At 55.3% G+C, this 22,364-nt stretch overlaps 7 protein-coding genes across 7 annotated transcripts; 3 read left to right on the top strand and 4 right to left on the bottom strand.

The window, feature by feature from the left end:
- Positions 1-7: 7 nt before the first annotated feature.
- ASPZODRAFT_311522 (hypothetical protein) lies at positions 8-5,407 on the bottom strand. The gene is made up of 5 exons (XM_022728213.1): positions 5,034-5,407; positions 4,785-4,960; positions 586-4,694; positions 429-542; positions 8-365 (listed from the first exon to the last, which is right to left on the bottom strand). Exons 1-5 carry the CDS (start codon positions 5,281-5,283, stop codon positions 308-310), a joined length of 4,707 nt encoding a protein of 1,568 aa, XP_022585562.1. The 5' UTR covers positions 5,284-5,407; the 3' UTR covers positions 8-307.
- A 4,035-nt stretch (positions 5,408-9,442) lies between these two features.
- ASPZODRAFT_311372 (hypothetical protein) lies at positions 9,443-11,529 on the top strand. Its single transcript, XM_022728211.1, has 8 exons — positions 9,443-9,715; positions 9,779-10,410; positions 10,470-10,528; positions 10,580-10,643; positions 10,704-10,803; positions 10,850-11,078; positions 11,139-11,178; positions 11,225-11,529. Exons 1-8 carry the CDS (start codon positions 9,629-9,631, stop codon positions 11,289-11,291), a joined length of 1,278 nt encoding a protein of 425 aa, XP_022585561.1. The 5' UTR covers positions 9,443-9,628; the 3' UTR covers positions 11,292-11,529.
- Positions 11,530-11,719: 190 nt separating this feature from the next.
- ASPZODRAFT_21553 (hypothetical protein) lies at positions 11,720-13,627 on the top strand (the record flags this gene model as incomplete). The annotated part of the gene is made up of 2 exons (XM_022727859.1): positions 11,720-12,681; positions 12,753-13,627. The coding sequence occupies exons 1-2, from the start codon at positions 12,093-12,095 to the stop codon at positions 13,625-13,627; spliced, it is 1,464 nt and encodes a 487-aa protein (XP_022585560.1). The 5' UTR covers positions 11,720-12,092.
- On the bottom strand, positions 13,499-16,507 carry ASPZODRAFT_310925 (hypothetical protein). Its single transcript, XM_022728209.1, has 3 exons — positions 16,217-16,507; positions 16,012-16,132; positions 13,499-15,912 (listed from the first exon to the last, which is right to left on the bottom strand). The coding sequence occupies exons 2-3, from the start codon at positions 16,047-16,049 to the stop codon at positions 13,761-13,763; spliced, it is 2,190 nt and encodes a 729-aa protein (XP_022585559.1). The 5' UTR covers positions 16,050-16,132; positions 16,217-16,507; the 3' UTR covers positions 13,499-13,760.
- A 478-nt stretch (positions 16,508-16,985) lies between these two features.
- On the bottom strand, positions 16,986-19,272 carry ASPZODRAFT_11894 (hypothetical protein; the record flags this gene model as incomplete). Its single annotated transcript, XM_022721214.1, has 5 exons — positions 16,986-17,261; positions 17,318-18,177; positions 18,245-18,439; positions 18,513-19,113; positions 19,189-19,272. The coding sequence occupies 5 exons, from the start codon at positions 19,270-19,272 to the stop codon at positions 16,986-16,988; spliced, it is 2,016 nt and encodes a 671-aa protein (XP_022585558.1).
- A 758-nt stretch (positions 19,273-20,030) lies between these two features.
- On the top strand, positions 20,031-21,007 carry ASPZODRAFT_11893 (hypothetical protein; the record flags this gene model as incomplete). Its single annotated transcript, XM_022721212.1, has 3 exons — positions 20,031-20,101; positions 20,214-20,865; positions 20,930-21,007. 3 exons carry the CDS (start codon positions 20,031-20,033, stop codon positions 21,005-21,007), a joined length of 801 nt encoding a protein of 266 aa, XP_022585557.1.
- On the bottom strand, positions 20,763-22,173 carry ASPZODRAFT_156026 (hypothetical protein). The gene is made up of 3 exons (XM_022726249.1): positions 22,091-22,173; positions 21,793-22,029; positions 20,763-21,734 (listed from the first exon to the last, which is right to left on the bottom strand). The coding sequence occupies exons 1-3, from the start codon at positions 22,166-22,168 to the stop codon at positions 21,180-21,182; spliced, it is 870 nt and encodes a 289-aa protein (XP_022585556.1). The 5' UTR covers positions 22,169-22,173; the 3' UTR covers positions 20,763-21,179.
- Positions 22,174-22,364: the final 191 nt, after the last annotated feature.

The following is a 22,364-nucleotide window of genomic DNA, read 5'->3' as shown; positions in this document are numbered from 1 at the left end:
TTCCACGTCTCGCAGTCGTTCTTGACCTTGTTGCTCTGGGACTCGAGGTCGCCGAGGGCCTCCTCGAGCGTCGCCGTCAGTTGCTTCTCCGCGTACAGGTGCTTCTCGATCGTGCGGAGCCGGGCCTCCTGGTCCTCCACCAGCTGGGCGCTGACCAGCTCCTTGCTCGCGTGCCGCGAGGCTGGCGGGGAGATGCTGCCGGAGCCGCCAGAGGTCGTCGACGCGATCGTTGGCAGCGGCGGCAGAGGGATTGCTGGCGGCGGCGAGGGCAGAGACGCCGCAGAGGCGCTCTTGCGCAGGTTGGACGTCAGAGAGCTGCTGCGGTCGTGTGAGTGCTCCTGGGGGCCGCTGTTCTTGAGCTGGAGCTGACAAAAAGTTAGCTGTGTGTTTTATGAGAAAAAGAAGAAGATGTGTACGGGATGTTTTACCTCCAACTGTTCCATGCGCACCTGGTACGTTTCGATCTCCTTTTCGTACTGGGAGATCTTGGTTTTGGCGTCCTCGAGGGCTTGGTCGCGCTCCTGCTGGATGACGGACAGACGGTTGTGATGCTGGTCGAAGCTGTTGGTGATCTGCTCCTCGAGCTCCTCGACCAGCCGGATGCTCTTCTGCTTCTCGGCCGCAATCTCCTCGATGATGCTGTCTTTCTTCTTGATCTGCTCGTCCTTCTGGCGCATGGTGTCCTCGAGCGTGGCCACCAGCAGCGCCAGCTCGTTCACCTTGGCTTCGTGCACCGAGTTCTGCAGGTTCAGCTCCTCCACCCGGCTGTCGAGGCTGCTCGTCTGCTGCAGCTTGCGGTTCAGCTCCTCGTTGGCCTCCATCATCTCCACGTACTTCTCCGAGAAGTGCTGCTTCTGCGACACCACGTCCTCGATCTGGTCCGACAACGACTCCGGCGTCACCTCCGACCGGAGGATCTTCGATACCGTCTGCAGCATTTTGGCCAGCTCCTGCCGGGACTCGAGGATCTCGGCCTTGAGGCTCTCCGCGACCTTGACGTGTTCGGCGTCGTGCACCGCGTCCCGCTCGGCGAGGCGTGACTCGGCGTCCGCCTGTAGAGCGGCCTTGGTGCTGGCCGCGAGCTCCTCCAGCTGGCGCTTGTGAGACTCCTCCAGAGCCTGCAGCTCCTTCTGGTGCGCGTCCACGGTGGCGTGGTGGTTCTCCATCTCCTGCTCCAGTTCGAAGATGCGCAACCGCTGAGTCTCTATCGCGCTCGCCGTGCCCTCCCTGTCGGACAGAGCCTCGGACAGACGCTCCTGCGCCTCGTCGTGAGACTGCTGCAGGCCCGCAATGGTGTCCAGCTGGGTAGCAATGGTTGCCTTGTGGCCGGCGATCTCTCCGTTCAGGCTCTCGACCAGCTCCTGCTGCACGGCGCGCTCGCTCTCGGATGCTTCTTGGGTGGCGGCATCCCTCTCGCCGGTGGCCCGCTCGGCCACATCGCGCTCGGCGTGCAGGGCCTCGATGGAGACCAGTGCGGCCTCGAGCTCGGCGAGAGAAGTGGTGAGCTTGCTCTCGGAGGTCTGTAGGGCCTCGACGACCGCGGCGTGCTTTCCCTTCCACTCGGCCAGCTCCTCCTCCAGGGCGCCGATCCGATGCGCCTGGGCCTCCGTCCCACCGGCGGCCTCGACCTGCGCTTCCGCCTGGGTCTTGACCAGATCGCTCAGGGCCTCGATCTCCGCCAGCAGCTCCTTCTCCCGCAGATCGTGCGCCTCCATGAGGGCGTGGATCTGCTGTTCCTGTTGCACTGCCTGGTCACGCAGCTGCGACACAAGGCCCCGGTCGACGGGCGAGGCGCCCTGCAAACTCGACCGCTCGCGCGTCAGCCCGGAGATGATGGTCGTCTTCATCTCCATCTCCTTCTTGACGCTCTGGTTCTCCGCCTCCAGCGCCTGAATCCGTTCCATGCGGGTGTGCAGCTCGTGCATCGCCGAGTCGAGGTGGACCTCGAAATTCTGCATCGTGTCCGGGCGGCCGTCGAATTCCTCGATGGCAATGTTGCGCAGGGCGGCCAGCGACCGGTGCGCCCGGTCGACCGTTGACATCAGGTTCTGACTCGTTACCCGGCGTATCACCGGCGTCTTGAAGCCGGGCGTTGTGGGCGGGGACGAAGCCGACCGCGTCCGCTGAAGCTCCCCTCTGAGCGTCTCGACCAGGCCCAGCGTTTCCTCGTGCTCGGCCTGCAGCTGGGCGTACTTTTGTGTCATGATGCTCACCCCTTCCTGGTGCTCGCCCAGCAGTCGACGCATGTTTTCCATCTCCTGCGCCGCGGCGGTTTCATCGCTCCCTACCACGCTTTCTGCGGCGCTCATGAGAGCACTCGCCGGAGCACTATGGAACTCTTCGCCGTTCTCTGGTTTTTCTGTTTGCTGCGGCTGTTCTTGTTCCTGTTCCTGTTGTTGTTGTTCCTCTTCTTGTTCCTCTTGTTGGGAGTGTTCCTGCTCGGGCTCCTGTTCCGTTTCAAGGGTACGAGGCGAGGCCTCCGGCGAGGCAACACCCGACTCCCCGACCAAGGACAATTCCGAGGAAAGCGATTGCGAGAATGCCCGTCGATCTCCAGTCCTGGCGGATTCTGGAGTCTTGCCTTCGCCTAAAAAAGACACCGGTCGGGAGGCAGCGGTCTGGGAAAGGAGGGCGTGGACGGCCGCGGCCGGGTGGCGAACCTCGTCAGCGGCGTCCTGTTGCATTTCGGCCAGTGCTTTCAGTGCTTCTTCGTACTTGGCTTCCAGGAGCTCATAGTCGGTCATAGTCGCCTCGTGCTGCATGCGCAGGTCGAAAAGCTCCTGGGTGACGGTCTCCAGCTTGTCGGCCACAAATTTGGACTGCGCCGGGCTCGGCGGCTCGTACTCGTGAAAATGGTGGCCGTGGCTCAAGTCCAGATGGTTGGATACCTTTTCCAAAGTTTGCAGGTCATCGCTATCGTCGACGTCGTTGTCGTCGTCATCGCCGTCGCCGGAGGGCTTTTCCGCCGCGGGGGTGAGTTCCGATTCCATCGTTCGGTCGTCATCGACTTCGGGGATCGGTTCGACCAGATCATCGTCGGATTCTGGGATGGCCGTCTCAACCGCCTCAGTCAGCACGTCTAGTGCTGAAGACATGGTTCGCTTGCGACCATGCTGGGCGCTCTTCATCGGTGTCACCACCGGCTGATGAGGAGTAATCTCCTCGAAACTAGCATCTTCTTCCGGCACGATTCCATTTTGATTGTTTTGCTGGCTGAGATGATCGAGCTCATAGAGCAGGTTGTCCAGCTTGCCCAGGCTGCGCTGGCGGTCAATCACATGCTCCAGGCGCTCCATCTCTCTCTGCATGAGCTCCATGTCCTGATCGGCCTCGGCCAGACGTTCCTCAAGGGTCGAAATGTAATCCTCACAGCTGGCTTCACTCTCGCGAGCCCGGGTGAGCTCCTTGCGCAGCTCGTTGACGATCGCCGACTGCTTCTCCTCGCCTGACGAGTGGCCGTCAAGCTTTGACTCCAGGTCTCGCAAGTAGGTCTCGGTGTTGACTTCGCGGTCGACCATCTTCTGAATTCGCGTCTGCAGCTGGGAGTTGACGGTCTCGATGTAGGCGCACTTGGTCTCGCGCTCGAGCAGGGTGCTCTCCGTGACCGCCAGGGACGAGCGCGTATTGGAGAGAGACGACTCCAGGCTTTGGATAGTCTTCTCGTACTCGAGAACGACCTGCTCCACAGACTGGGCAAAGGAGGAAGAGCGCTTGAGCCTTTCGACCGAGCTCGTGGTCCCCTCATCAGCCTCGCCGTTGGTGCCCTCGGTCTGGTTGGTAAGCTCGGCGATGAGCCGCGCGTGGCGTTGACTGAGCGCATTATAGCTTTCCTGCGTGTCGAGCAACTGGTTCTGCAGCTCCATCTCCCGCTCATTCTGCCGTTCCGATCGGTCCTGGGGCACAATGCTCCGACGGTCGTTACCCTCGGCGTTACGAATCTGCTGGCGCAGGAACGCGACCTCGGCCTTCAATCGCTCAATCACCGCGTGCTTGTCGCCGTCATCCGCCACCTGTTGAATCCGAGGCTTACTTTGGATGGCCCTGGCGCGCTGCGCATACTGGACGGTGTTGACGGTTTCGCTCAGATGGAACTCGGCCGGGGTGACACAGGCGATCATGTAGGTGATAGCATTTCCGCCGAGCGAGTCCTGGAGCAGTCGAGTGAGTTTGGAATCACGGTACGAGACGTGCGAGCCGGCCTGGCGGGACGAGAGCTGAGAGATGACCTTGCCCAGAGCGGCCAGGCCAGCGTTGATCGAGATTCCTTCCTTGGCGCGCTCGCCGGAGGCCTGGGTGTTCTTGAGCCGTTCGCTGCCCGCCAGATCCACAAAGTGCAGTTTGCTGTCGACGGTGACCGAAGCGTCCGAGCCCGAGAGGGACTCGACGGGCATCGACATACGCTTATCCTTGGGCGAAGTAACCGAGGGGAAGGCGGACTTGCGCTGAATCAGGTTCAAACTGAAGACGGCATGCGATCGAGATGACTTGGCGTTGATCGCCGTGGAATCTGTCTGTCTGATCGACGAACCGAAATGCAACGCGTTCATCAAGTCTTCAAATGAGTTGATATTCACCTGGTGCAAGCCGGTGAGAAGGATACGACCCTTGGTATCCTCTCGGATGGTCACCGTCGTGCGGTCACCCTGCGGTGTGGACTCGGGGAGAAGAAGATCCCTCAAGTGCTCGTTGTAGATCTTTTACCGGTGTCAAAAAAAAAAAAAAAAAAAAAAAAAAAAAAAAAAAAAAAAAAAAACAGCCATGAGAGAGGGGTGAAGAGAAAATACCTCGACATAGGTGGCCTTGAGTTGCCAGTTCTTCTCCAGGGCATTCTTCCCAATGCTAGTAGTGGAGTTCATGGAGTATCTTGTGGGTGTGCGCAAGCCGGAGACACTGTTACGATTCGATTTGACCGTGCCATCGAGTTTTTCAAACAGCAGCTGGGCCGCACGAGGGATAATGCCTGGCAGCGGATTTTCATCAGTAAAAAAAAAAGAAAGAAAGAAAGAGACCAGATGGGCAGTAAACAAGCTTACCCATCCCCTTGGTATCGCTTTGTTCGTTCGGGGACGCGGTTCCCATCGTGTACGATTTGCCAGCGCCCGACTGGCCGTAGGCGAGAATGGAGACATTGTATCCCTGGACAAATGAGTTGACGCTGTCGCTGAGATACTCCCAGATGCCCTCCTGGTCGACCGTCTCGGGAAACACGCGATCGAAGACAAACAACTTGCGGCCCTGGGGCACATCGACAGCAAGATTGGTCGGCGACGTAACGTGGACCATGGAGCGCTGGAAACGCTGAGGAATGAGCTCGAAGCCCGGGTCGGTCGGTTTCAACGGCGGGCGCACACGGACAGCTACGCGAGGAATGTGTCAGCCAGGAATTCTCCTATCTATATCTTCCTCGTGGAGATGAGTCGGGTTGGGACTTCTTTCGCCCACCCCCCCCCCCCCCTTTCCTTGACGCACCAACTTTGACTGCCGTCTTGCCATCCTCGTCGGACGCACGACTACCTCCATGCTTGCTGCTCATGCTCATGCGACTGGCGCTCCGGGGCGTGCGCGCAATGGCGCTGATGGGCCGCTGGGGCGCGCCCGTGGGCGAGGCTGGCGGCGAGACCGTCATGGCACGACCACCGACAGCAGTGACAACAACAACAACAATAAAAGGCAACGATGAGCCGGCCAAAGAGTCAGGGGCGCGCGGCAGGGGGTATATATGCTCTTATCGTCGAGGGACCGAAACGAAGACCGTCATGAGTCGTAAACAAGTCAATCGAATAATTATTATGATTATTTCTCGAATCGACAGAACCGCTAGACTCTTGACTTTTGTTTGTCGTCGTCTCCTTTTCTGCGGTTTCTTTTTCTTGTCGCCTTAATATTTCTAGGCTCAGCGTCTCGCGGTTCGTTTCGCGCGAAATGGATGTCCTGCGATCGTCCGAGAAGTTTTGATTAAAGCGAGGATTAGAAAAAATTATTCCCTATTTCATCTGGAAATAAAAAAGAAAAACCCAGGTTAGTGAGAGGGCTGACAGAAGCGCGGCAGACAGAACAAAGGGGGGGGCACACGACGAACAGAAAGAGTCCGGGCACTCGAAAGGAAAGGCTACCGCGACAAACGGAGACAAAAGGAGAGAAAGACCGCGGGAAAGGTGACAGGTCTGGTTTTTGAAGGGAGGCACAAAGCAAGAGAGAGAAAGAGAGGGGAGGGAGGGAGGAAAGAGTGGTGGGAAGAGGTGAGGGAGAGTGTGAATAATGAGTGCAAGCCTCCTGAGGTTAAACAGTGGCCGGACGCCGGACAGGATTTGGGCGGGACGAGGAAGAGCGAGGCCGGTAGTTACCAGCTAACGACAGACAGGGTCTTAAAAGGAGCGAGACTGCTTTTGCCTCTTGTTTGGAGTTATTAAGGAACTGGCTAGCTAATAATAATTAGCTGACTAGTTGACTAGTTAGGGAACACCTTCTCTGATCGATCCGCTGGCCCTCTCTGGCTGCAAATCAGACGGTCATCGGGGAACGGCCGCAGAGCAGAGGCCATATTATTTTTCAGGGGAGCTGACGTCGCGGCCGAGCGACGCCAGGGGACGGTTTGGGAGCGGGTCTACTATGGGTGGGCTGTCCATCGTCTGGTGCGTTGCTGGGCGCAAGAACTACCTTACGAAGGAAGTATGGGGTCTGCTCGAGAGTCGAGACCGAGGAAGAGATAGAGACAGAGCCTGATCAGGATGATTTAGATTGTGATGAGAAGGCATAGCATCCCCACGGCGGTCCGTACTGCATAGGACTCCGTGCATACAGTAATGCTGCCCAGGCCAAACTGCAATGTTGATACCAGGGCGTCGGTTCCTAGTTGACGAACCATGGATGTGATTCCACGGAAGTTTGGGTCACTGCCAGCTGTACGGAGTACTCTGGAGAAGTGAACCATCACTATCTGATCTTTCGCATGGTCCCACGTTTTGTTTTCCTTATCTCGGACGAACTGGTCGTATTTTGTAGTCTCCCGAAGACGCTATCGTCTTGCTTGCTCTTATCCATCATCACGGTCGGGTCTTGCCAAAGTACGAAGAACTCCTTCATTGGATCAGATCCAGGAGACACGAGATGTAGGACAAGCTGCACACAAGAGTATACTTGCATCATCGACATCCGTTGTGCTACACTGGGTTCAGATTTTGAAATCACATCGACACGATCTGAGATGGCCGAGTTGCGAGAGAGCACGAAGTACGGAGGAGGCCTACTCCGTACGTTCGTCCCGACCCCCATTATTCACTTCGTTGTCCGAGTTAAGATGAAGGACTGGCAAGCAGCCTGGCTAACTAGCTAGTTGGTAGCAACCCGTCAGTACCTGAAACGAACCGCTGGAACGTGACCTGGCCATTAAGGAATAAGGTACCTGGCCTCCTCCAGCTCCACCACAGGATGGATATCCCTGTGTTTCAACCGTGGGTTGGCTTTGGTCCGTTCCGCCGTTGCGATCGCCAAGTCTTGGTGTTGGCAGCTGTCAAGTGTCAGCATCAAGACCTTGCGAGACGACAGACTGAGGCTTCTCCTCGGATAACCTCACCCATGTCCTAGACTATTCTGCGGAGAAGCAGCCAGCAAAAGATCCCTGCCGACAGGTCTCTAGCACTGTCGCCGTCGCCGTCTTCACATGCCAGCTGGAAGCAAACCCTCTTGTCTCTCGATTTCGCTGTGGAGAAGTTTAGGGGGGAAAAGAGCCGTTGCGTTCGCCCAAAACACCTGAAACAAGACCCGTACGGAGTACAGACAGTCTAGCCGCCTGAAGCATAGCATTGTATCTAGGTGTCCTCCAGAGGGTCCCTCGCGCAATCTTATCGACGAGGTTTCTTTTTTTTTTTTTCTTCTTCTTTTTTTTTTGGCTTCAAATTTATGGATAGTATGCTGGCCAGCATACTCCATACGTATGTAGTATGTAGTATGACGATCCGACTGTCGCTGCGTGGCAGGCGAAATCATGGTACCAGCAGTGGTAATAATGGTAACGATGTTACGATACACGCTGGTCGGATCAACAGCCTCTTTGGGCAGGAGCCCGGGTCGTCTTAGCGAACTTCCTCACTCTGAGTCAACTTTGTACGGTCTACGCAGTTACGTTCAGTTGCTGCTGTCATCACTCAGGACAAGCTCAGGTATGAGAAATGCTGCATCAAATGATAAGTTGGAGTCCCTGCTGTCCACCTTAGGAACCAGTTGCAGAAAACGGATGGCGTTCGGGAGGCTGAAGCAGTCTTGAATCCCTACCACATACTCCCGCCCGCCCCAGCCCACTCAGCAGTGGGCCTTGACAGCGATCTTCCACCCCTACAGCATATAAACAGGACACACAGTTGGGCAATGATTGTCTCTCCGGGATTGCATCTCGCATCCTGCGGAGACGAGGCGCTCCCGAGCTGTCGGTCACTTGTGTGATGCGGTCTGCAGACTTTTCTCTTGGCCGATGTTCTCTGGACGGAGAAGTTATCATGGGGACAGACTGGGTCGATAGGCATGATGCTAATATTGCTCCATGTCCAACTTTAGCTTGAGATCATCCCAGGGAGATGTGGCTGGTTGAGACTGAGACTTTTCTTGCTGGGCGTGGAGTCTGGACTGGGCTCGCAATGCCACATGGCCCCGAGACGAGATGAACTCTTTTTCAAAGAAGGTTATGGATTGTGTCGATCTTTGCCTACTTGGCCTGGCAAATCAGAACTGATTCAACAGCCATCTGGTTGCTTTTCTGGGCCGTCGGCACGAATACGGATGACTCCGTACTGAGGACCACCTGATCGATCGGTGATAGTCATCAATATTCATCGCTACACAAGATAGTCCATTGGGCCTCTATGAATGGATCTAGACATGCCAGATTTGGTCTGTGTCGTGTCCCGATCTGTCTTTGCTAGCAGAATGGACTGTTAGACATGGTATCGGGAGTATATCCTGGTTCTAACTATTGGAATACACGTACCACAGCTACAATCATCAATCACATTGTACTTATTAAGAAAGCTATTATAAATCAACCGCAACACTCGTTGGATTGCTGACTCGATCGAGTCAATGCATCGAGCTGGCATGACTAAGTCCAGACTCATTCAAAACCAACCCATCATTTGGAATAAGCTCCTGGGAATCACCGATGAGTTCCAGGCCCAGGATGCCTGTACAATCTCCCCTTCTCCACGATTAGGATTGGTGTCATACATGACAAGGACAGGCCTACTCCCTGTGTCGTCTTTCCGGGATACAGGGTTTGGAATGGCGCAATATCAAGCAAGGGTTCAATATATTGACAAACTATTGATTATTTTCACACTGAGCCAATTTTTTTTGATAAAGTTCTAATGACATCATTCCATCAGAATACAATGCTATCAAATAGCTACTAGACATCGAGTACAAGTAACTATCACCAAGGTAAAGACCTAGACTAGACACTATTCCCAAGATCAAAGGCTGTAGAAGTGAAGTTCAGAATACTGGCACTCTGTATGCAATTGGCGGTCAGCCTGCATGAGACATGTGATTTCAATCCCAACGGGCAGCAACTGATCATCTCGCTGTCCTCGTCTCTTCCCCTTGATCGTAGACAACACCCTCAAGATACACCCTCAATATGGCACTCCGGGTCATTGTTGTCGGCGCTGGAATTGCCGGTCTCTGTGCAGCTGTTGCTCTCCGACAGGCCGGCCATACTGTCACGGTATAGTCTACCTCTTGAGCTACCTCCTGTCTACCACTTTCTACCACTAATTTCAGAACGCAGATTTTCGAAAAGTCCCAGTTTGCAACAGAAATCGGAGCAGCACTGGCCGTGTCACCTAACGGAGCGCTTGTTTTGCAAAGTATCGGCTTCGACTTTGCTCGAGCACGAGCATGTCGTCGGAGAAGCTGGGAGGTGGTCGATGGGACGACGCTCTCGCGGATCGCGATCCAGGTCATGGAAGAAGATGACAATAAGAGTGTTGGGTTTTGGACCGTCCATCGAGTTGACTTGCACCAGGAACTGCTACGACTAGCGCAGGATGTAGACCCCGACAAAGATGCCGGTTTCCCTACCCCTCCTCCTCCCGTTGAAATCCGTCTGGCGTCTCCTGTGGTGGATGTCGACCCCGTGGCCGGCTCAGTACGTCTGTCTGACGGCTCGGTGCATGCGGCGGATCTGGTCATCGGGGCGGACGGGCTACACTCTGCCATTCGGGCGTCAGTGATCCCGCATCTCAAGTCACCTGTCGTGACGGGGATGAGTGCCTTTCGGTTTCTGCTACCGACAGAGGCGTTCGCTTCAAACCCGACGCTAGAGAGATTCATCGAGAGGACGAACCGCGGATCCATTCTCTTCGCGGACACGGTGGATACCGTCAATGAGCGCCATCTGATCTGGTACAGTTGTCGGGGGTTAGACGATCCCACAATAAGTTTAAAAAACGCACAAAGTCACTAATCATTGGCTTCAGAGGGGAGGTCCAGAATTTTGCGGGGATCCATCCCACGCGACCAAATACGTCTAACTCTGGTGAGTATATGAAAGAACTATATCTGGTTTGTGCTAACTGGCACATCCCAGACTTCAAGTCGGACATGATCGAAGAGTTCGTCCATTTCCACCCTTCCGTCAGAGAAGCAATGAAGTATCTGCCCCTTACTGGATGGGCTCATTTTCATTTGGTCGACATATCTAATAATGATAGTCTAGCCGAAGACGTCAAGTGCTGGCCCTTGTTGATCCACGAACCTCTGCACACATGGTGTTTCCATAAAGTGCTTTTGATCGGGGACGCCGCACATGCAGTGAGGGAATTACACTTGATAAGAGAGAGAATATACTGATTCACAGATGCTCCCCTTTGGCGGACAAGGTGCAAACCAGGCCATCGAAGATGCTGGCGCTCTAGCAGCGCTGTTCAAGTCGATCACCCCGGCAGGGATTCCTGCTCGGCTCGCGCTTTTCGAAGAGGTAAGACGAAAGCGAGCCAGTAGAGTACAGGTTCTGTCCAGCGTCAGGGTAGGCCGGGAGGCTGAAGTTCAAGAGCAATTGAAGGAGTTCATGGAGCCAGGCATGCCAGGTACCGTCACATAATTGTCCACTATTAAGAAAAACATATAGACATATCTAACTTGGTCAGTGCCGAACACCTTTAGTTCTCGTCTTGACCATGACTCTAAGTACGTACCTGTCTGTTTTGTTGAGGATTTCAGGCTCATCGTATAGGTATAATGTTCTCGAGGAGTGTGTCAGGAAGTTGGCATCGCTTGGGCAAAGCTACATTAAAGTCTAGACACATGAAGCTATGCTTCAACTTGACAGTATTCCATGGCTGGTGTCAATCTCTGCTATGAGACTGATCTCGGAGTATCTCTCTCACTCGGGGTAAACTTGGTCTCTCTTGGAAATACTATTCAAGAATGATATATTGGCTTGTTGTACACCGTCCGGATATATATTCTATAGAAAGACACTACATAATGGTATTAACCAACAGCCTGTCTATAACCAGTATAGATACGATACACTGCAGCCTAAGCGACTAATGACTTAAAAAGATATCGATTTAAAAAGAATACAACAGAGTAAAAAACCCCGGAGAACAGCGACTGACAGTAAATACTGATGCCATCCGTGTATGCCTCAGGCATAAAGGCACACGTTTCTATCTTCCTCAACAAACTGAATTTCTCTTTCTCTTAACAACCACAAGACAACCATCTCAGGCACTCACTGCCTGGCTAACGTCATTTCCATTGATTAGCTGAAATATCAGACCAACAACTGACGTGTCAGCTAAGTGAATCAGAAATCCTCATGTAAACATTGGACTAACTCGTATCCCCCTATCAAGATAAGACCCCCCTCATGTTTGACGGAGTATCTCCGCAGGATTACGAGATAAAATGCTCAATCGAGATCTGAAAAGACCTTACCTTGCTTTACCAAAGCTCCTGCAGGATATCGATGCAGCCTGGAAACCTGCAGGAGACCAAATGTCGGTGGGAACTGCCACCTGTGCCATACAATTAACACGATAGCATGATCCTACTATCACCTCGTTCTGAAATCGAGAGTCAAGATTCAAGTCAACATGGCGGATACACCGACCGAGTACACCTCTCTGCTACCAAAACACACTGTCGAAGATGGCAGCGATAGTACCTGCGACGACGAAGACGCAGTCTGCGAGGAAAGCTCGGAGCTCCAGTCCACCGCACGGCTGATAATGAGCGAGATGTGGGCGTTGCTCAAGGGATCGATCCCAGTGATTCTCGCCTACACGCTACAGAATAGCCTGCAAACGCTGTCGGTGATGATAGTCGGGCGCTCCTCGCCAGAGACACTGGCCACGGCGGCCTTTTCGTTTGGGTTCGCCATGTCCACCGCATGGCTGGTCGCCCTGGGGGGCTCGACGGCGCTCGACACCCTGGCCTCGTCCTCGTTCACGGGCAGCACGAACAAACATGATCTGGGCGTGCTGCTGCAGCGTGGGTTCGTCATTCTCACTCTGTTCTACATCCCCGTCGCCGTCCTCTGGGCCTTCTCGGAACCCGTCTTTCTTCTTCTCGGCCAGGATGCGGATCTGTCGAGGGACACGGCACGATTCCTGACCTGCCTGATCCCGGGAGGACTGGGGTACATTTACTTTGAAGCCATGAAGAAATATCTGCAGGCCCAAGGTAGGAGAATTTACTGACGGTATATTTCCAGGCCGAGGGTGTTCATGTATTCTAATCTATTGGATCTGCAGAAATCATGCGCCCCGGAACTTATGTCCTTCTCATCACCTCCCCCATCAACGCAGGCCTGAACTACCTATTTTGCTACCCGCTGGGGATGGGCCTCCTGGGGGCCCCGCTAGCGACCAGCATCTCATACTGGCTATCCTTCGGCCTGCTGGTGCTGTACGCACGCTTCGTGGCGGGCTCCGAATGCTGGGGCGGGTGGTCGCGCGCGGCGTTCCACAACCTGGGCGTGTTTGCGCGCCTCGCCTTCCTGGGCATCGTCCACATCGGAACCGAATGGTGGGCGTTTGAGATCGTCGCCCTCGCCGCCGGCCGACTAGGCACCATCCCGCTCGCGGCGCAGAGCGTCATCATGACCGCCGACCAGGTCCTCAACACCATCCCCTTTGGTGTCGGGGTCGCCGCCTCGGCGCGCGTGGGCAACCTGCTAGGCGCCCGCAACGCGCGCGGTGCCGCCCTCGCCGCCCACTCGGCCGCCTGGCTCAGCATGCTCCTGGGGACGTTTGTCCTGGCCGGCCTGCTGCTCTCGCGCCATCACTTTGCCCGCATCTTCAACGACGACCAGCGCGTCGTCCACCTCACCGCTTCCATCTTGCCCTATGTCGCCCTCTTCCAGATCGCTGACGGTCTCAACGGCAGCTGCGGCGGTTCCCTGCGCGGAATGGGGCGCCAGCACGTCGGCGCCGCAGTCAACTTCCTCAGCTACTACTGTGGCGCCCTGCCGCTGGGCATCTGGCTTGCCTTTCATGGCTGGGGGCTCCAGGGGCTTTGGGTCGGCCAGTGCGTCGCCCTGTACCTGGTTGGCCTGTTGGAATGGGCGATCGTCGCCATGAGCGATTGGAGGGGGGAGGTCGACAGGGCGTTTCAACGTATGGAATAATCTAGACCAAATACATTCTTTCTTTCACTTTCGTACTACCTCAATATTATCAATGTTGTATTAACTAGTCTACAACGCCTGGTATCTCCCCACCCAAGATAAGAAATAGAATGATTCAAGAAGAAGAGTCAGGCTATAAATGACCATGCAGCTTCACCCGGTAAAGACAGGTATCTTCCGCACCCCAGTTGGAGGTGACGCGAACCACGACCTTATCGACCCTCAGATCCTTCGTGTCGAAGACGGCATCCAGTGTGAAATGCTGGATGTGATGGGCGCCGTCGAGCTCGTACCGCCACCGGCCGATCCGGTAGAAGGGCAGGCCCAGCAGTTCGTCGTCGGCGAAGTGCGAGTCTGGCTCCCCGCGCCAGGCGAGGCGGAGGTACTTCATGATCGATTCGTGCATGTCTGCGTCGGGGGGTGTGAGCCGGATGTCATCCTCTCTTTCCAGACCTGCATCTTCTTTCTTGTCTTGTGCCTTGTTGTCTCCCACGGGCTTGTCTTCCTTCCTTTCATTAACGTCTTTGACGACAAACCTCGCCCACAACTCCATATCTCGCGGGGCGACGCCGCTATTCGGACTCGCCCCCTTGGGCACATGTTCGACAACCACCTCGTCAGGCACAATCGCCCGGCCCAGATGAACGGCCAGCTGCGACATCCCCTGCCGCGGGGTGCTGCACCAGCAGTCGCCAAAGTCCTGCCAGGGAGTCAGCGCCGCAATCGGGGGTAGCGGGCCGCGCGTGGACGAGCGTGCCGGGGGGAAAAGGAAGAGCAGCATGCGCTGAAGGAAGGGCGGGCTGGGCCCGGCAGTCGGGCTCGTTGCGCGAGGATCAACGATCGCGCCCATGCTGAGCAGGAGGAAGTTGACGCGCGGAGCGCGCTCGGCGAAGACCGGGATGGGGCCCGTCTGTTTGCCGTCCGGGTGCGCGGTCTGCGCGGCCGAAAGACTGTCCACCTCTGTTTGTAGCGACTGCACGTCGACCGAGATCGAGGACACCCGGTTGCTCAGTTTCCCCATCTGGTGCGAGAGCGCCTCCACGATCTCCAGGTTGGAGGCGTTCAGGTTCACAAACGGTCGTCGGAACGAGGGCAGAGACGGTCCCATCTGCTCGTACAGATCCACCAGCCGGCCTCCCCAGACATACATCGCTATGGGGGGAAGCACCACCAGGAGTATGAGCAGCGCTATTCGGAAAACGTCCTGTCTTCGAGTCTCTCCTGTTAACCGGGGTATGGATGGCATCCGCGGTTTGAGAACTCCGATAGAGGACAGGAACGATGACGGCTCTTCTGTATCTGCAAACGATGTCTCGCGTCCAACGCTCTGGGGTATTAGGGTTCTGGCGGGGGCGGAATTCAATGGGTCTTCTTTCGGTAGGATTTCAGGCTCTGGCGGCGGTCGATCTGGTTCGGGGATGGGCTCCGGTTCCGTTTCAACAGGCGTGGGATCTCGCTCAAACTGAGGCTCCAGGTCCACCCTGGATACCGGCTCATCTTCTTCCTCGATCGTGCTATGAATAAAGGTGATCCCCGACGCTCGCCGGGGCGGCTTGGTGATGTTTTTCCCGCGCGGCGACTCGCGGAATTTCGTCGGGCGCGTCCTCTGGAGATCGTCATCGTGGACGTCGCGCTCGACTGCCCACGATATCATCGAGTCGCTGTCCAGGGACCCTTGGCGCTGCGAGCGGTCTCTGAGGGGCGAGTCACGGTGTGGAGACCCGAAGCGGAGCAGCGGGGAGGGATACAGACGTAGATCATCATCGGGGGGCGGGAATCGGGGTACGGGCGGGATAGGAGTCGGTTCGCTCGACAGCCTGTGTGGTATCGGAGGAGTCGGTGTCGCGGTAGACCGCGCATTATCGCCATTGGTCGTGGTCGTCACCTGGCGCAGCGCATCCAGCAGCTGCACCTGGTCCGGCGTGGGTTCACGCTTGCGCCGCCGAGTTGGCGATGGAAGACGCGGCGGGCTCGGCGGCGGTTGACTATCTTTCGGGTCATCGACCACGACTTCCCGGCGATCCTTGGACTCATTCAACTCGGCGTCGATAGTATGGGCCATGTCGTCGAGCCGCGTGACGTGGTTGACCTGAATCTTGCGCGGCAGCACCGCTGGCGCCGGCGAGCCATACGCAAAGGAATGCTTTGCAGGGATGCTGGGCAGAACCGGGATCTTGCCCTCTGGACTCGACATCCCAGGGATCATGGCCAGAATTTCGTCCTCGTTGGCACGGGCGGTCGCCCCGGCACGACGTGTAATGCGTTTGGGAGGCATCACGCAAAGTCTGAATTAGCCTGTAGATTATCAGCTGGAGTTTGATTTTAGGGAGAAAGAACGATTGACGAAGCGTCATCATGGTCGATTGATATAACCCAGTACTCACCGCAGCTTATCACTTGTGAATCGAAGGGGGCTCCGCATAAAGCTATGCAGTCACATCTGCCCATCCAAAGGACCAGCTCTTCAATCAAGCTAGACGGGAATTACGTGACTGTCCGTATAGGCTGTCCTCTATTGAGTACTCCGATATTATTCTTGCCTGGCAGTCGTTGTTTTGAGGCGTCTGCAAACCGGGGAGTGAATCGTACGTGGCGTAGTATCTCGACTCGACCCTTGAACCAGCTAATCGACATTCAATGGTCGTTCGAGTCATGCGTATTCAGATAATTCACAGAACACCCGATATCCAGTTTCAATATTGAATCTGCAATTCACTTCCCTCGTGTTGTCTTCAGAGTCGCGTCCCAGGCGCGCCCTTCACGACGCGCGCCCCCCCAGCGTGTCTGGAGAAAATCCGACTGCCTGACTGCCTCTCGCGTGAGTGCGTGTCACCCGCCGCTTGTTTTTAATAAATAACTCGATGTTACTCGCGTCAAGAGGTCGAAAAACGACCTGCTCAGGCTCGACAGTCGGCGGGTTGTGATGCGGTCGCAGCGCGGGTTTTTGTCGCTGGGGAGAGAGTGCAAAGGTCAGTGGGGCTTCATTATGGATTTGGAGGGAAACTTTGCGATACTCTATGATGCCAGACTATGAAGAGGATTTAAACCCTTACCTAGGCTTCTAATATTCGATGTTTAATGCCGAGGGCATTCTCTGGTGTGGTGATTATACAGATGGATGTTTCATGAGGCTGGATTCTCAGGTTTTACTGTTCATCGCGCCACCCGTTCTTTGTTCTCTCTCATGGCGAGATCGTTCTTTGTAGGTTGGAGGAGGAGACTCGAGCCAGTTTCTGTCGGTGCTATTTTTGACGGGCGAGAGGGGGTTCTTTGTTGCCTGGGTGGGGGGTGTTTCTCTTTACATTCCATGTGTTGTTATTTGAATTCAAGCTCTATAATATACAAGTATACAGATCAATCAGCACGTCCAGGCCCCGATTGTGCCATCGCGCCGGCCTTCGATGAGATAGCCCTCCTTCAGACGGACACGGTCGACCAGTGCCAGTTGCGAGTCGTTCTCGTCGATGCCGACGCCTGCGCCGCAGTCCCAGTGGCGGCCATCGCCCTTGTCGTAGACCTTGACGACGGTCTCGCCCGCCGCAGCGACAATGCGTCGGCTGTCGAACATCATGCTCGTGATCGGCTTGTCGTAGGCGTAGGCGTCGTAGATGGAGCCCGTACGGAGATCCCAGATCTAGCAAAAGTTTAGCGAATAATTAAACAAACGTTGGGGGAACTGTTCCAACTCACCCGAATGCTGCGATCAGCGCTGCCCGTCACGAGATGGACATCATCGAACTGAAGGCACGTCACCGGTCCCGTATGCCCAACCAGACTGCGGTGCACCTGGCCGCTGCGCAAATCCCAGAGTCGGATCATCCCATCGGCGGTTCCGCAGGCGAGCGCCGCATCAAAGCATTGTACCGCTCCGACAAAGTCGGCAGAGGCGTCCGGGATGCGTCCGGACGGCCGCCAGGACGTCTCCGCCGCGCTGGTCATCGACGTCGATGCCTGCGCCGCCGCCCACAGCACGTCGAGCGTCTGCACGCATCGCCCCTTGACCAGATCCCACTGTCGTAGGGTCTTGTCTGCCGAACCGGAGATCAACGTGTCTCCCTTGAAGTGCAGCGCCGTGACCTCGTCCACGTGCGCTTCCAGCGAGAAGAGGAAGCAATCGTCCATGCTCGAGGACGATGATGGCCGCGACGCCGTGTCCTCGTGGTTCACGTAGTGAAAGCCGTTGGCTTCGTTTTCCGCCTCTGCTTCTGCTTCGACTTCCTTGGCGCGCTTATTGATCCGATTATTGCGCGGCGCAGACCGTGCTCGACTAAGATCCCACAGTCGAATCGACGCATCCATGGATCCCGTCGCGACTATATTGTCTTCTACCTGTAGGCACCGGACAGATGCGTGGTGTCCCTCCAGGAATCCCGTGCATCGGCCAGTGTTCATATCCCACACCCGCACTGTGTCGTCGAGCGCGGCGCTCACCATCGTTCCGAAGGGGTAGTCAAAGTCTACCGCCGTCACAACATCGTTGTGAGCCTGAATCTCTTTGATCGGCGAGCCGGGCTCGAAATGCTCGTGTAGAACCGGCATGGATCGTTTCCCTGTAGCTTAACGTCAGCGGAGTTTATCATTCCTTTTTTTTTCCGCCGTATTTTTTCGTCAACGTACTTATAGACTTCTGTTTTAAACTCTTCGGCGATGGTATTTTTTGGTAAATAGACTCCGACATAAATGAGGTATCCATGGCCGGATCCTCGGGCAAGATCGAGTCCTCGTTCGCTTCAGACGATTTGGGGGTCGCAATGGCTGGAGGGACCTCCTCCTCGTCAGGGAAATCTTCCAGCTTGTTGTCCAGTTCGGTCACTGACAGTCAATACGAGCGTTCTCAAACATAAAATTTGATGAGAAGGGGAGAGAAAAAAGAATAGCCACCTACGTTCCTGTTCCAACTGCGCTTCGTCCATTTCCAGTCCGGCCAGCCGATCCAAAACAATCTTGCGCATATTGTGCAAATTAGCGATTTTGTTGTCAATCTCATGAATCTCTCCGCTGCACATGTTCTTCCGAACCCCCATCATGTCCAGTCGTCTGGCGAGTTTGGCCCGTTCGGCCTTCAAGCCCGCCGCCGTCGGCGGCAGCGCGCCGCTCTTGTCCGCATCCTTCAGCGCCTTTTTGTTTTTTGACCCCCGTCGGCGGTGGGATTTTCGCGGCTCTGGATCGCTCTCAGGCAGAGTGGCTTGGAATCCCTGGAACAGCGAGTACGAGCTGCTGTCTTCGGGGATGTTTGCAAGGAGGTCATCCGGCAGGGATGAGAGCGCACGCGACTGAATCTCCGTGGTCGACAGCTTGGAGCGAACGAGGTCGGTCGGCGTCGTCCGCGTCAGAGCAAACACCTTGCGCTGTGCCTGCGGTCGTCGTAGCTCCCGGTGGATCTCCGTCATGGCAGTCTGATAATGGGCGTTCGTCTCGGATGGCTGGCCGATCAAATGTCCAGCGGTGCTGGTTACCTTCCTCCCAAACGCCTCGATCTGGCGAGTCTAGAGACGCGGAATCAATCAGCATACACTCCTCCTCCTCCTCTCAATACCCGGAGACAAGAACTCCTCTCTCACCGTCAAGCCGGTGCCCAACAGGCCCTCGTTCTCCGCAAAATCTGACAGACCGGAGGGCGAGTCATCGCGGCGATGGTTCTCCATGGGTCCTTTCCAGAACGAGTCCTCGGACTCAGATACCCATAGGCGCTGTCCGCAGTCGTCAACAAAGGGAACAAGCCAGCGCTGTTGGGCGTTTTTTCGTTGCTCCAGATGCTAGGAAGAGTTGCTTGCTCCCTGCAAAGCTGCACGCGATGAATTACCGTGTTCCCGGCCGTAATTTTACCGTAGCTTTACCCGCTCCAGTCCGCCGAGGTCTTTCTTTCTCTCGCCCCTTTCAGAACAAATAGTACGCACTGAAAGAATAGTGTTTCGCTGTCTGCTGGACTGTTCAAATCTCAGACACTTGGTAAAAAATGGCCAAGGTTGAGTCTTCTCAGCTTTTGCTGATGCTGGATGGCCAACACAGGCGTGGTCGGTGGTCACGGGGGACCCATGTGACAGGAAACCGTATTGAAAGGGCGTTTCCCAGCCGTTCTATTATCTTCTGTTACCAAAGGGAGGTAAGGTATCATCATTATTCGACAGACTGCATCATTTACTGGCAGAGCTATCGCAGAGCGTTGAGCTATAGTTCTAAAAGACACGAAGATGTTTTCAATCCCAAGACTTCTTTTCTTCTCTTCGTTTCCCTCCAGGTTGGCACCCAGACCGAAGCTTGGGACGTGATGACAGAACCGGCGCTTGGCGGTGTCTTTGATAACCAAGATAGAATTGGAATTCTCCCACCGTCATCGCAGGACGAGAAGAAAGAACCCCCCTTGTACAGCAGTTGAGCAGAATTGCCGGTCGGCAGAGACAATATGGACGCGGCGATTGATCTGTCGGACACCTCGAAGGCGCTGGACCTGGCGAATATTCGCTTCCAGCTGATGTGAGTTGCGAGACAGCTTCCCCCGCACTTGACGCCAGCACTGTAGATTGAATACGGTTGGGGAGAAAAAGGAAAAGAAAGAAAGAAATACTGATTCGAGGATTGTTTCCAGTCGCCTAGAGGATACCATTACGTTCCATCTTATTGAACGCGTGCAGTTCCCTCACAACAAGACGATCTATGTGCCCGGCGGCGTCAAGATCCCCGGTAGCGAGCTGAGTCTGATGGACTTTCTGCTGTACTCCCAAGAACAGCTGCAGTCTCGGGTGCGTCGCTACGAGTCCCCCGACGAGTACCCCTTCTTCCCCGATGCTGTCGAGAAGCCGATTCTTCAACCTCTCCAATACCCCAAGATCCTTCATGAGAACGACGTGAACGTCACCGCTGTGATCAAGGAACGCTACGTCCAGGAAATCCTGCCTGCCGTGTGCCCCAAGTTCGGCCGCGAAGACCGCGGGGAAACCCAGGAGAACTACGGTTCGTCGGCAACCTGCGACGTCAATGTGCTGCAGGCACTGTCGCATCGGATCCATTTCGGCAAGTTCGTCGCCGAGTCCAAGTTCCGCGAGGATCCAGAGACCTTCGTCAAGCTCATCAAGGCCGGCGACCGCGCGGGCATCGATGCCGCCATCACCAACAAGATGGTCGAAGAGAAGGTCCTCGCCAGAGTCGCTCTCAAGGCCAGAACCTATGGCACCGACCCCGCCTTCCCGGACGAGACTGGGCCGAAGATCGATGGCGAGGCTGTCCTTAGAATGTTCAAGGTAGACAATATACAATACTTCTCAATTCCTACAGATGGTAAATTTATACTCACTCACTCTCTAGGAATTTGTCATTCCTCTGACCAAGGTGGTGGAAGTGGAGTACTTGATGCAACGCCTCAAGGGAACTGAATGGGAGTAAATAAACGAAGAGACATCTTTTTTTTTTATCTATCAACCAACGCCGTGATGAAATGAAGCATAGACAGGGGGAAAAAATCATGATAATTGAGAAAAATCAATCAAGTAAATATACCTTGTTTACCAAGCGGTATAGTAATAGTTACCTAGTAGTTACTATCTTTTTTTAAAGACTACTGCTTAAGATACTCGGCCACATCGTTCACGGCGGCCTCGAACTTGGCGGCCTCGATGAGCATCAAGCTGCCGCCAGTGCGAATGCCGAGTTCCTGAAAGGCACGTTTCGAGTCCGAGTGCCCTTCATCCTGCTTGTGCGTGTACTCGAACGCCCCCGTGCACAGGGCGTGGCGTTCCAGCACCTCGTCCTCTGGATGGAAATAGAAGCGGTCCGCCTTCTTATCCGCGGCGGACTTCTTCTTCTTCTTCTGCGGCCGGCTCTCCTCCATGTCGAGTTTGGACTCGACCTCCTCGTAGTTCTTGGACAGGATCAGGTAGTGTGAGAAGTTGTACGGTTCCTTATCCTCGAGCGCCCAGGCGATCTCCTCCAGCAGCATTTTGTACATGGGCGGCACAACCTCGGAGGGCATGTTGATCAGGCGATCCGTCAGGATGAGACCGATCGGGGGGGTGGGCTTCTGCGATAGAAGGGTCGCCAGGGGAGCTAGTGAGGGGGTTGACGATGCTTGTCGATGGAGGTAGCGGGTTAGGTCTTGGATGACTTGTTTTTCCTGCCGTAGTCAGAAGAGAAACAACCCTCCCCCCCTCCCAAAAAAAGAATTGTCATACACTATGCTCCTGTAGATTCAGCACCGAAAGAAAAGCATACGGATCCGACTCGTTCCCGTCAACCTTGACGGTCGACCCGAGCAGCGGCTGCGCAAGGATCAGATCCGCCAGCGCGGAGAGGTCGAAGATCTGCGCATCGGTATCGAACAGTTGGCGAAGCAGGTTTTTGAGGCCGTAAAAGTCGACGGCCGGTTGAGGGTCGAACCATTCGAAATCCACGTTGACCATGTCAATGTCCTAGAAAAGCGATTACCGGTGAGAAACATCACTGTGGAAGCCTTCCAAAACAGCTGCTTACCTCGTCGCTACTCTCGTCTCCAGGGCGCACGCCCTCCATCTCCACGTCGCCGTCTTTCGCCTGCTTTCGTTTGCCCATTGTGCTTCTGTGTCTTGTGTCTTGCCAGGGACTGGAGGTTTGGGATTAAATTGTGACGCTGTTGGAAAATCCCCTCGCTAGTGCGACTTATCTTATCGTACGTATAGTTAGTCAGGGAGTCACTTCATAGTGGGACAAGACAGTCACAGCACTATTCAGGTATACGGAGTATATTTCTATTTGGTTCAATTATCAA

This window comes from Penicilliopsis zonata (genome assembly GCF_001890105.1).
Source record: "Penicilliopsis zonata CBS 506.65 unplaced genomic scaffold ASPZOscaffold_1, whole genome shotgun sequence".
NCBI lineage: Eukaryota > Fungi > Ascomycota > Eurotiomycetes > Eurotiales > Aspergillaceae > Penicilliopsis > Penicilliopsis zonata.
Note: the sequence above shows the minus strand (reverse complement) of the source record. Positions and strands in the feature narration are given on the sequence as shown.

Coding starts and splice junctions, on each gene's coding strand:
- ASPZODRAFT_311522 (XM_022728213.1), bottom strand. CDS start 5,283: ATGGTCCACGTTACGTCGCCGACCAATCTTGCTGTCGATGTGCCCCAG. Junction 4,695..4,784: donor TCAAGGCCACCTATGTCGAG/GTATTTTCTCTT, acceptor CACCGGTAAAAG/ATCTACAACGAGCACTTGAG. Junction 543..585: donor AGCATCCGGCTGGTCGAGGA/GCTCGAGGAGCA, acceptor CAGCATCACAAC/CGTCTGTCCGTCATCCAGCA.
- ASPZODRAFT_311372 (XM_022728211.1), top strand. CDS start 9,629: ATGGCACTCCGGGTCATTGTTGTCGGCGCTGGAATTGCCGGTCTCTGT. Junction 10,411..10,469: donor ATCTGGTACAGTTGTCGGGG/GTTAGACGATCC, acceptor CATTGGCTTCAG/AGGGGAGGTCCAGAATTTTG. Junction 10,644..10,703: donor TCCGTCAGAGAAGCAATGAA/GTATCTGCCCCT, acceptor TAATAATGATAG/TCTAGCCGAAGACGTCAAGT.
- ASPZODRAFT_310925 (XM_022728209.1), bottom strand. CDS start 16,049: ATGCGGAGCCCCCTTCGATTCACAAGTGATAAGCTGCG. Junction 15,913..16,011: donor TTCACAAGTGATAAGCTGCG/GTGAGTACTGGG, acceptor AGGCTAATTCAG/ACTTTGCGTGATGCCTCCCA.
- ASPZODRAFT_156026 (XM_022726249.1), bottom strand. CDS start 22,168: ATGGGCAAACGAAAGCAGGCGAAAGACGGCGACGTGGAGATGGAGGGC. Junction 22,030..22,090: donor GAGACGAGAGTAGCGACGAG/GTAAGCAGCTGT, acceptor TCGCTTTTCTAG/GACATTGACATGGTCAACGT. Junction 21,735..21,792: donor TGAATCTACAGGAGCATAGT/GTATGACAATTC, acceptor TGACTACGGCAG/GAAAAACAAGTCATCCAAGA.